The sequence below is a fragment of the Schistocerca gregaria genome, chromosome 4 (assembly GCF_023897955.1).
Source record: "Schistocerca gregaria isolate iqSchGreg1 chromosome 4, iqSchGreg1.2, whole genome shotgun sequence".
Taxonomy (NCBI): Eukaryota; Metazoa; Arthropoda; class Insecta; order Orthoptera; family Acrididae; genus Schistocerca; species Schistocerca gregaria.
This window is the reverse complement of record NC_064923.1, coordinates 486,557,507-486,570,787: the sequence shown is the minus strand read 5'-3', so window position 1 is coordinate 486,570,787 and position 13,281 is coordinate 486,557,507. Positions and strand designations below refer to the sequence as shown.

The 13,281-nt window shown below is 40.9% G+C and overlaps 1 protein-coding gene across 2 annotated transcripts in view; it reads left to right on the top strand.

The window, feature by feature from the left end:
- LOC126267265 (glutamate receptor 1-like) overlaps positions 1-13,281 on the top strand; it is a 1,125,091-nt gene that overhangs the window by 1,079,820 nt on the left and 31,990 nt on the right. For both annotated transcript variants that reach the window (XM_049972331.1, XM_049972330.1), the window contains exon 16: positions 7,943-8,051. In XM_049972331.1, coding sequence (XP_049828288.1) covers positions 7,943-8,051 — 109 coding nt within the window. The remainder of the gene's footprint in view (positions 1-7,942; positions 8,052-13,281) is intronic.

Below are 13,281 nucleotides of genomic sequence, written 5' to 3'. Positions count from 1 at the left end.
AGCGGAAGACGGCCTAACGGTGTGAGGGACCGTAGCCCAGCTACATGGAGACGGTTGCGAATGGTCCTCGCCGATACCCCAGGAGCAACAGTGTCCCTAATTTGCTGGGAAGTGGCGGTGCGGTCCCCCACAGCACTGCGTAGGGTCCTACGATCTTGGCGTGCATCCGTGCGTCGCTGCGGTCCGGTCCCAGGTCGACGGGCACGTGCACCTTCCGCCGACCACTGGCGACAACATCGATGTACTGTGGAGACCTCACGTCCCACGTGTTGAGCAATTCGGCGGTACGTCCACCCGGCCTCCCGCATGCCCACTATACGCCCTCGCTCAAAGTCCGTCAACTGCACATACGGTTCACGTCCACGCTGTCGCGTCATGCTACCAGTGTTAAAGACTGCGATGGAGCTCCGTATGCCACGGCAAACTGGCTGACACTGACGGCGGCGGTGCACAAATGCTGTGCAGTTAGCGCCATTTGACGGCCAACACGGCGATTCCTGGCGTGTCCGCTGTGCCGTGCATGTGTTCATTGCTTGTACAGCCCTCTCGCAGTGTCCGGAGCAAGTATGGTGGGTCTGACACACCAGTGTCAATGTGTTCTTTTTTCCACTTCCAGGAGTGTATTTGTCCAATGAATATCCGTTATCATCCGCATTTCTTTTTGGTGTAGCAATTTTAATATCCAGTAGTGTGTTAACTTACTGTGTGATCTGCATATCTATTTTTATCTTAACTCGCATCTAATGGTGTTTTAAAAATTCAGTTGATTTTGTCTTCGTAATGGAGGTCTTCAGGATCTTCAGATTGTATTCGCAGGACATATCACTTAAATAAAAAAAAGTTTCTTGTAGGTCATTTCCATTGTGGCTAACAATTACTTGGTCCCCAGGAAAATGATGTGAGCTGATAACTACAACATTAATTTTAAAGTGCTTAAATGTCAGGATCTAAGTTTTTGTTTCATCGCTGATACAGATATATTAAAAGAGTGTGTTATAGCTGAAATTCATGTCTAACTAATTGACTTTTTTTATCTATATTATGTCTGCTGAGCAATATTTTTCTCTGTATTTTGATATTGATGTACGAACGCTGTACACCTCTTTTGGGATCGGCTCCATCTGTTTCTCAAAATTTGTCATAGCTTACTTAAATTCTTAACCAAATACCTTTATGTAGTCAATGAAGTCAATGTTAGCTGTGCCATAGTGAAGATAGAGGCTGGAGATATTCTTCCTTTGCAAAAAGCGTACTGAGCATACGATATGTTGCAGCGATTGCTGATGGCCGTATTTTTAAAATACTACCCTATAATTTATAACATGCACCACTGTATTTCCCATATTCACGTCTGTTCCACATAAAACCTGTATCCAAATATTGAGGAATGAGCTATTGAAGTGGAGTTTTCACAGAGTGGTTTGGTAGTCATGGGCTCCCATTGTTGGCCAATAAGCAGATTGTAATAATACTTAGAAAGGGTAGACTTTGTTAAATGGAACAATGTCTATTCCCTCACAGACACTTGTGTGAATACAATACCTATAGTACCACCAACCATAGAAAAAAAAACAAGTGCGTTATGTGAATTCTGACCAGTAGGGGAAAAATTCATCATCACAGGTTGTGTTCTAAATGACCACCAGCGGTGGTAATACACACTTCCATTCTGTTAACAAAGGACTGCTGGATATTTCAGCGAAGATGCCCGAGCAGGCTGCAGTAATACGTACGTAGTTGCATATTATCAGGTGTAATCAGTATGTCCTTGTAGACAGCGTCTTTTGGGTTTCCCCACAAATAAATTTTTATAGGCGTCATATCAGGGAACTGGCCGGCCAAGGTACAGGTCCTCTGTGTCTAATCCAACGATTTGGAAGCAATTCGTGAAGAAATGCTGAAGCAGTTCGTGCACTATGGGCTAGACAACCATCATGTTGGTACCTCAGGTTCCTCCCACTCTGTAGAGGTATGTCTTGTAGCATGGAAGACGGTGTGTCAGGAGGCTGCGTTACTTGTGCGCGTTCAGTGTTCCGTCTATAAATAACGGTCCTATGAGCTGATGGTTCACTATCCCACATCACACGATTACGTTCCACGGACACTCACGTTCCACCTAACCAAGCCAACGGGGATTGTCAACGAACCAGTAGGATATGTGGTTTACCCGGTAATAATTTGTAAATGTGGCTTCATCACTAAACAAGGTACATAACGCAATAATTCATCCGGGGTACGCTGTCTTAATGCCCATATACAGAATTTAATGCGATTCTTATAATCGTTTGCATGGAGCTCATGATGAGGGTTAATGTAATAGGAATGGAACCTATATCGATGGAGAAAGTGTAGGACCCTTGCCTAACACGTCCTAATTGCTCGTGAGCTAACGATCGGATCAGCTGCAACAGCAGCAGGAACATTCATTTGCCACTCTTCTGTTGTCAGTTGTTTCCTTCTGTTACTTTGTCTAGGTATTACACTACGACTTTCACGTAACTGATTGAAGAGGTTGATAAATACTATAACGTAATGGCGGACATCTCTCTAACAGGAAAGCCACATGGTTTAGAAAACCGCTAACGAAAGTTGACTGGCTCGCGAAAGACAGTGCCGATACAGTAACTTAACAAAGATATTGAGAAAGTGTCGGTATCGATGTACTGCAACATCTCGGATATAGTAACAGAATAGTTACTCCGATTCATAAAAGATAAAATATATTGTGAGGAAATGAAGGACCCAACTATCAGGTACATTTCAAAGCTGCCTTCCATCTTTTAAGTAATTTTACTCGTATTTTTCAGACTAACAATAGATGGTCTGAAGACACATCTGGACATGTGAATACTCGTTTCTTGCATTACATGCCTTGTTATTAGTTTCCACGTAGTTTATAACTGTGTCAGAACCTCTAGCTTACCATGTGTATTAGTGCATCTGTGTTTGCTTGAAGAAAGTGTTTATTATCCTTACCTCATTAGTTAACAAGAACACCTTCGGTCTATATCCATTACTATTTTTTGTGTTTTCCCCTTCAGAAGTAATAACATTTGACACTGGGTCGTTACCTACCCTTGAATTTAAATCTCCTGCTGTTATCAGATAATCATTTTGGTTCATGTTGTATAGGGTTCTTTGCAAAATGTAATAAATTTCTACATTGACATCATATTTTCCTTGTCTGGGTTATATACTCCAATTACCGGTAGGGAATCCTTTGGTATCTTTATTCTGACCTGAATTATCCGTTCACTGATGGTGGTGTAAAGTTGTTGATTAAAGTTTTCTTTCACGGAACAGATGCTCTAGCACAAGCTCTTACGTTTCGAGGGACTTCACTGTTGTAGAACCTCTTAATATATCTCTGGTTCCGGTTATGGTGGCTAACTCAATCAATATTTTTAAATTCATTTTAGTGTTCTACTTCCTAATCACTGAAACTCCGAATATTGAATATAGCCAGTTTGAATACACAGTCCATATCAAGTCGTTTGTTGCAGTTTTTTGCCAATGTCGTCCAAAATTTATGTGTCCAGAGTGCCTTTTTCTGGAGATTCTGAGTACCACTGTAATTCCTGCGTTACAGGATACGTGTTTGCAGCCAGGGTAACTAGGCGGTGGGGCTGCTACCATAGGCATTGCAGTAAAGTTGTTTTTCTGTTGGTGTCGTCTCCCTTTGATGTTTGCCTTTTCCTCACGTTGTTTCTGACCCCTGGCAAAGAGACTTGTCTGACTTGGATGGCCCTGCCAGGAGTTTAAGCTCCAAAATAAAATGTTTTAAGTAATAAATACTTGCTCCAGATCTTGATATAATACTGATGCAGAAAACTACCGCCTCTAAACTATAGGTCGTTCAGAAATCTAAAATTTTGCACTTCACAAAACGAAAACACGTAGTATCCTATAACTATAATACCAATAAGTCCTCTAGTAATCGGCCAACTCAACCACCTAGGTGTAGCACTTTGTAGGGATATCCAGGTACATTTGTGGATAAAGCAGTGGTAGTCTTCGGTTTATTGGTAGAATATTGGGGAAGTGCAGTCACTCTGAAGGAGATTACTTACAGATCACTAGCGAGACCGAATTTAGAATGTTATTCAAGTGTGTGGGTCCCGTACCAGACAAGACTAACAGGTGATATCGAACTTATACAGAGAAGGGCAGCACTAATAGTCACAGGTTTGTTCCGTGGGAGAGTGTCACAGAGATACTGAAGGAACTGAACTGGAAGACTCTTGATGGTACACGTTAACTATTCCCAGAAATCCTGTAGAAAAGAAATCAGGAACTGGCCTTAAATGATTAATCTAGGAATATAGTACTACCCCCAACGGATCGCTCACATAAGGATCGTGAAGATAAGATTAGAATAATTACTGCATTCAAACTAGCATTCTTCCCGCGCTCATTACGTGAATGGAACAGGAAGAAACCCTAATAACTGGTACCGTGGGACGTACGCTCTGCCATGGACCTCACGGTGGTTTGCTGAGTACAGATGTAGATTTAGCTGTAGATCTAGATCTGAATCATTCAGAGATTTCATAGTAACAACAAAGGCATCATAACAGAAAGGTAGTTCAATACATGTCGCCCTATGGATTTCCGGCCACCGATAATCCTAGATGCTCACCGATCAGCATCTACTTATATTTATTTCCACAATGCATAGACATATTGTTTACATTTGTCATTTTCTTTGCAGTAAGCCTATCAGTGACTAATTATATTAATTGTCACAAAAGGAATACTTGTTTTCAGTAGTCATGTAATTAACAATAAAATAATATTGATTCAATAACTGTTGCCTCTTTCTTCATTTTGTGAAAATGGCCATGTACAGTTCCGCGTGCTCTATGGGAGAACTCTTTGTAGTTACGTCAACTTTATTATTTGGATCATAGTTACATTGATCCTAAAGTCGCGAAACAGCCAATAGTACACTATATCAGTGCCTTTTCAACAATGACGCAAGACTGAATATTCAGACGCAGTTTCGAGCAGAATTTAGAACAATATTCATTTCAGGTTCCTGCTCACAAACATGAGGCAGATCTGATGAGATTTAGTTACAAAACGGATCCGTCTTTGGAAAAGAAGCTCGAAATAAATCTGATAGCGATAAGTGGAATTAGGTAGGAACTACAACACATACATACACCCCTGAAAATTGAAATAAGAACACCGTGAATTCATTGTCCCAGGAAGAGGAAAATTTATTGACACATTCCTGGGGTCAGATACATCACATGATCACACTGACAGAACCACAGGCACATACACACAGGCAACAGAGCATGCACAATGTCGGCACTAGAACAGTGTATATCCACCTTTCGCAGCAATGCAGGCTGCTATTCTCCCATGGAGACGATCGTAGAGATGCTGGATGTAGTCCTGTGGAACGGCTTGCCATGCCATTTCCACCTGGCGCCTCAGTTGGACCAGCGTTCGTGCTGGACGTGCAGACCGCTTGAGACGACGCTTCATCCAGTCCCAAACATGCTCAATGGGGGACAGATCCGGAGATCTTGCTGGCCAGGGTAGTTGACTTACACCTTCTAGAGCACGTTGGGTGGCACGGGATACATGCGGACGTGCATTGTACTGTTGGAACAGCAAGTTCCCTTGCCGGTCTAGGAATGGTAGAACAATGGGTTCGATGACGGTTTGGATGTACCGTGCACTATTCATTGTCCCGTCGACGATCACCAGAGGTGTACGGCCAGTGTAGGAGATCGCTCCCCACACCATGATGCCGGGTGTTGGCCCTGTGTGCCTCGGTCGTATGCAGTCCTGATTGTGGCGCTCACCTGCACGGCGCCAAACACGCATACGACCATCATTGGCACCAAGGCAGAAGCGACTCTCATCGCTGAAGACGACACGTCTCCATTCGTCCCTCCATTCACGCCTGTCGCGACACCACTGGAGGCGGGCTGCACGATGTTGGGGCGCGAGCGGAAGACGGCCTAACGGTGTGAGGGACCGTAGCCCAGCTACATGGAGACGGTTGCGAATGGTCCTCGCCGATACCCCAGGAGCAACAGTGTCCCTAATTTGCTGGGAAGTGGCGGTGCGGTCCCCCACAGCACTGCGTAGGGTCCTACGATCTTGGCGTGCATCCGTGCGTCGCTGCGGTCCGGTCCCAGGTCGACGGGCACGTGCACCTTCCGCCGACCACTGGCGACAACATCGATGTACTGTGGAGACCTCACGTCCCACGTGTTGAGCAATTCGGCGGTACGTCCACCCGGCCTCCCGCATGCCCACTATACGCCCTCGCTCAAAGTCCGTCAACTGCACATACGGTTCACGTCCACGCTGTCGCGTCATGCTACCAGTGTTAAAGACTGCGATGGAGCTCCGTATGCCACGGCAAACTGGCTACACTGACGGCGGCGGTGCACAAATGCTACGCAGTTAGCGCCATTCGACGGCCAACACCGCGGTTCCTGGTGTGTCCGCTGTGCCGTGCGTGTGATCATTTCTTGTACAGCCCTCTCGCAGTGTCCGGAGCAAGTATGGTGGGTCTGAGACACCGGTGTCAATGTGTTGTTTTTTCCATTTTCAGGAGTGTAGATATGTAAGCGAATTGTCAATTTTTGGACCTGGATGAGAGGAAAGCTACGTCTTATGACTTGGACGATACTCCCTCATGATCAGCATCAAAAACACCCGTAGTGAGGTGCTTTACCATTTTTTCCTCAAATTCGATCGTCAGTCAGTCTTAGAATTTGTATACGTCAATCTTTTCTTTTTACGCTTCTAGCAGTGTTTGTTTTGGGTGAAAAATACCGAGCTACATTGTGGCTTGGAGTGGTGTTCAAAGCAATCTTAGGGTTGACGTCAGGTAACGCTTTACGCTTCTAGCAGTGTTTGTTTTGGGTGAAAAATACCGAGCTACATTGTGGCTTGGAGTGGTGTTCAAAGTAATCTTAGGGTTGACGTCAGGTAAAGCTTTACAGTGTCCTACAAATAAATATGTCACTGTATTTTTTGCGATGTAAGGTGATCAATAGTTATTACATTTTCTAAAATATGTAGCTGTGGCTACTTCTGGAAGAATGACTTTTTTGTGGTGCATTCAGTTTTACTAGAACACCAGATAATATCGTAATTCTTATACCGAAACGCACAATTATTCATCTGCGAACATGACATCATAAGAAGATATAAACTGAACGTGTGAACTCTTCGATGAAGTTGCAAGTTCGCACTTAATGAAAGTTCCTGCGCGATGAACGGAACGACATTTTGCAGCGGCACAAAACCTGAACCGCATACGTGGAAGGTCACGAAGATTTTGTGCGTGAGATACATCAGAGAAGAGTGAAACCTGCCCCGCATGTATGATATGCTGCGTTTTAAAATACGAGTTTTTATGGTCTTCTTGATGTGTAGGGCAAGGAGGATAAGTTACATTTTAAACTGTCACAGCACTCTTTCATTGACTTCTGCTGAAAATGTCTGGTACCCCAACCTGAGATACTCTAGAAGTTTTGACTTCCATACCTAACAAAAACTTTCTTTTCGTGACACATTTACTGCAAATAAACGAAGCATCATATCAAAATTTTCGTCATTTCAAAAGTTATCGAATGCCACTAGTAAGCGACATAAATATGTATGAAATGTGTACTTTTGCTATGTATTGACAGATTTAAATGTTATAAGAAACACACTAAATATTTGTCCCTATGCGTACTACATAACTTGGTTGACGTCTTCAAGATACGTTGATGCTTTGGTGCGGCATTGTATTTTATTTAAAGAAAGCTTTATTAGAAATGGTTTTATTTGTTAACATATTGCTTAGTTAAATTTAAATATATTCCAGAAAAACAAAATTATGACAATAATAAGTTATTAGGATCTCCTATCGTGATCAACAGTAGCACAATATATAAATGAGTTCCATACTGCTTCTTTACAGGGATGAGATTAACTTGGCGGTACTGTCGCTAATAGAGAATGGGGAGCTGACAAAACTGAAGAATCGCTGGTGGTATGACCGTACTGAATGCAAGCATGGCGACAAACAGGTATTTATAGTTTACACTTTCAGCACTTTTCCAGTACATTTTTATAAAATTTGTGCGTCGAAGAAAATTTCAACTTTTATTTCCACTAGTTAATATAAATGAATTATCTAGAGTATATTACTACCTTTACTTAATATACACCTTTACAGTTACGTATGCCTTTCATATTTCTGTATTTCGATTCCATACTGCTTTCTCTAACATGAAATCTAATATTTTAATAGGCACTATTAATTTGGATAATGAAACTACGATGTTATTAAAACTGTTTCTATTTATGTAAAGTGGCATTACTGCAGAATACAGTTCGTCTAATAAATCCGTCATGTTTTACAAGAAATTATTTACAAAAGTGTACTAATTGTATTTCGGCTACATAGAGAGTATATCATTCTAAGTCTGACCGATGCAATCAAAATAATTTATATTCTCCCTGTAGCAGAGTTTTGATTTCACGCAGATTCAAAACAGCAAAGTTTTACCATTCGGTTATATAGGAGTACACAAATAAGGCTAACAACGAAGTAAGCTTAGGGAAAGAGAAGGAGAATAATTGTTTTGTTCTATACTGATAGCCTCCTGACTTTCTAATTTATACAGGATATCTCTTTGTATTCATATGTAGGTATTTAATTAAACAAATCGTTCACGAACTTAATATCAGAATACGCGCATTTAACTTTTATCTCACTATAAGGCCCTCGTTAAGCCGACATTTCGTTATTTGTAACTCCATCGACGCCATAGCCATTAACGACGTTTACTCCCACTGGATATACGAAGATTTTTGAGAAAATTGCTACCTTGTTTAATTACAGAGGGTGCTCGTTGGCGTTAAATTCACAAAGGCACGAACGTTATTCGGCGCGTACGGAATGTGAGATTCATATTTCGTAACAGATATTACTTCTGCAGAATTATGTTTTAATTACAAAAGGACTCGAATATTAAGCAAGTAAACACTTTCACACTAAACAAAACACTCGAAAGGCGTGGAAATTTGTACGATTGAGAGCAACCCGATAGCAATTTTCTGTATATATGCTTGGAGTAAACATAACTTTCTGTAATTTCTGTTTATTTAAGAAACTGAGATTCACTTTTAATATTCGTTTTCTTTTATTGTTCTCCCTATCGCTCTCTTTCTCTCTCTGTCTCTCTCTGTCTCTCTCTCTCTCTCTCTATTTCTCTCTCTCTCTCTCTCTCTCTCTCACACACACACACACACACACACACACACACACACACACAGACACACACACAATGAAAGGTAGGTGAAGTTCATACGAAATGCATATTTCCTTTTTGAGAGTAGTCCCTGATGTTGGAAACAAACCTCGCCACTCAGTCTTGTAGTATCTTACTTGACCTCTCTAAATTCTCCGACATAGAACATTTCGTATTCTAATAGCCAGTCTCCACGACGCATTAACAAAAAACGACGTGTGCTTTAATAGGTTACTTTCTTGTTCATCCAGAGTTGCCCATATGTTGTAGTCCAATTTAGGACAGAAGACCACTCGTTTTCTTTAGCCTGCGTACGAATGGTGTGTTACAGTAGTTAACACACGGGACACATATTCGGGAGGTCCGTGGATTAAATCCTATCACACCGGCCATATTTAGGATCCCGGCGTTTCTCTAAATCGCTTAAGGCTGATTTCTCTGAAAAGATGGTTATGATTTCCCCCCCTCCCCCCATACTTTTCCAGTGCGAACCGGTCCTTTGTCGCCAAGAACCAGTTCGATGAGTCGTTAAACCCTAATCACCATTCATTTTTTCAGTCTTTTATTGTGCTTTTCGTGTGAATCGGAAATATGTCTTCTTTTAACTTTTTCCCAATATATTTTATTGCCTGTGTTTCTCGACTGGTATTTACTCTTCTCCAAGTAATAAATTTGTGTAAAGCAGCCGGTTTCGAAACCAGGTACTGATAAGATTTGCGCTATTTTCAGGAGCTGCAGTAACAGAAAATAACGGACCAGTCTCATTTTGCCAAGTGCCAAGAAAGGCGAACGGATAGAAATTCAGTACACTCTTTTGACCTTAAGTGTGAAAGCCTCCTACTCATTTTTAAATTTAACCTGAGTGCATAACTGGGATGAACTCAGTATCAATACCGTGAAAATATTCTCCTAGTAAAGAAGATATTGACTCATATGTGAATAATAGCGCGATCTGACGTCTTTTTGTGAGATATTTACAGACAGGGAAGACTTACACTGCGCAACGGTTAACATATGGCATCTTGAACATTATCTTAGGAAATGCAAAACTAAGACCGCTCTATTCAAAGCTTAGTAACTCGATACGAAACAGTCAACATCCTCTCTTATAAGCAGCACGTGTGTAATGGAGATAAAGACTCCACGCTGTATAAACTTTCACTTATACAAAAGAAGCCTTAATAACAATAGCCATTCTCAACTTAATCAGGATTAGAACATATCTTGAAGTAATCTGCATTTTAGAGCTATCTTATTCTTGTTGTAATACGCGTGCACAGAAATAAGTGTGTAACCTACCTTTAGCTTCTTCTGTAAACAACGATTACAGTGAAGGCAGAACGGATTCAGTTAAGTGTGTTCACGTCGATTACGACGTAGGAAGCTGACCAACAAAGCGTGATAAGTTATAAATTGTTTCGACATGAGAAATAATTAAGCAGTAATTGGAATAATGGTTGATTATTGACCAAGAATAAAAACGCTACTGCTCAGCAATGAAATTACAGAAATCCCCCAGGACCGCACCTGGTATACAATAACCAGAAATAGTCAAAATTTGAACAAAAAGGACGCCATATAATTTCTAGCCCCGTAGTAACATTATATAAATGTGGTAGTAACTGAATGATGGCTTGTATTCCCCGATGATTTCATGAAAGACCATAATTGATCCTTGAACATGGAACAGAGTCGTTCGCTCTGAACTACGGATACGCCTTGGTCACACAAAAAGCACATCTAAAATCTGGAAAAAGTAATATATAATTGTAATATTACGCCAAAAAGCTCGAGCATATAATATTCTAAACTCAAGTTCTTGTAGGATGCAGCGTAGAAATGCCATCGACATGAAACACTTGACAAAGTCGTCGAATTTGAACCAACAGAACAATGAAGGTCGGGCAACGTCGAAGCGATGACGGCTCTAGCGATCCCGGAAACAGCTACTGCTTACAAAGTGTGGAGTGTAGATATGCTTGCGCTACAGAGCAAAAAATTGTGGCATTTCTAGCAAAAGAAACCAGTGCTTAGAGTGTCTTTGCGTTTTGCCAGTGACTGTTAACTCACGTGAAGCTAAATGATGTAGAGGGCGCTTTCTAATGAATGGATTTCACGGTGGAAAACTATTCCTGAAAGAAGCAGCCCGAGTCAACCTCACGACATCCGTTTTTCCGTCTTAACTGGACTCAAAAAAAAAAAAAAAGTTCAGCAACTGCTACGGAAGACAGTGACTCTAGAAAACCTGTTACGGATAAAAATCAATGTTGTAAATTTAAAGACTGGAGATAAACTAAGGCAAGAATACTGGAGAAAATGGTTTGCATAAGATAAATGAGCCATGAAAGACTTATAGACTTCTTTGATAAGTCTCAGATGACTGTGACAAATGCCTTTAAAAACACAGGATAAGAAGCTGTTCTTGGAGAAGACCAGAAGGTACGGAAAACTATTAAACAGACTAGGTGAGTATTGTACGACTTGTGAACCAAATAATCGGCCGCTGCGCCTAAAAACGTACGGATATGGCTTTAGGCCGAACCCCGGTAGTAACGATCACTGTAAAGACATCCAGAAAGAAATTACATGCCACAATGAATCGTAGCGTTCGCTACTTAAGCTAAGCATAAGCATGGATGATAGTTAAGCGCAATGAAACAGTAACATTAAAAAGAAGGATACAATTCAGTCTCTGAACAGGATCAAGTGTATTATCAACTCAGAAGACAATCCACATTATCGATGAAAGGAATAACTACAATAATTAAAATGGTGGAATGGGAACACAGCAGAATAGGTTTTAAGTTAACAATAAGAGCACTGGAGTAAGATCTGACTGAAGGTGTGGACAAGACAGATAGAAAAAAGAGGAGAGAAGGAAAGAGAAGTGGGGGGAAGGGGGACAGGGGAAGCGTTCGGAGGTGGAGATTTTGATCGCCATAGAGAATATTATCGTTGTGTTATTAAAATAAATTAACAGTATTCGAGAAACAAATAAAAGTACATGTAGGAAACCTGTATGAGGTAAGGAGGAAAAACTAAGCGAGTAATAGTGGATATGTAGGATGACGAGGAACTCTCGCGAAAATTGCTGTAAGAAGTTAGTCTTGATGAAATAGTAACCTTTTAATATTGTCAGAATTTGATGGAACGTGGAATATTACAGCTCAAATATCTCGAGAACGTCCAATAAAATAGAACTCTCGGGAGTAATTTCTGTTCATTATTTAGATAACTACATGTTCATTTTAACAGTTCTCTGACCGAAATGATGTGGAGCGAGTCAGTTTACTGAATATGTTTACATGGTTAGTGTTAACGTGGATTAGCATATTATTTTTTTAATCCTCATGGAACTAGACCTAGACTCTAGCCTTTTTACATGTTACCGGTTTTAAAATAGATTGCAGTTAATTTAATAGAAACAACCGTCCCGGAGAAATGACTTTGGATTGGATCTACAGCTTGCGACACCACCCGTCAGACGTTTTATGTCATTTGACAAAATATCAAACAATTTTGTTGTTGGAGTTTTTGACGCACTGACAGCTTCAATAATGTGCAATAATGATGGTTTTTCATTTGGTGTTGTAGGTATGGACATCATTATTCCTCTCAAATTGTGGTTGATTGTTTATAACGAATTTAACTAGCGAACATATAAATTATGATAGGGCAGTTAAAATGACTAACTCCTTGACGACCGTGGATGAACATCGCTAACTATAGTTACTGCTTGTTAGTGAGCAGTCTGTATTTTCGTTCTAAGTACTGTGTTGTCCCAGAAAATTATTCCATATGAATACTCCATACTGCATGCTGGTTAAAACCCAAGAACTTCAATAATGACTTTTTTGGGGAAATTAAAGTCTGTAGTCAAAGAGTATTCTGAAGGGTAACGGAGGTAGTTTATTCGTAGCAGTAGACAAGAAACTGAAGTCCACAGAGGGAGAAATTAAGCTATATATAATATTCTTTGGGCAAGGAAACGAAGGGTTTGCAT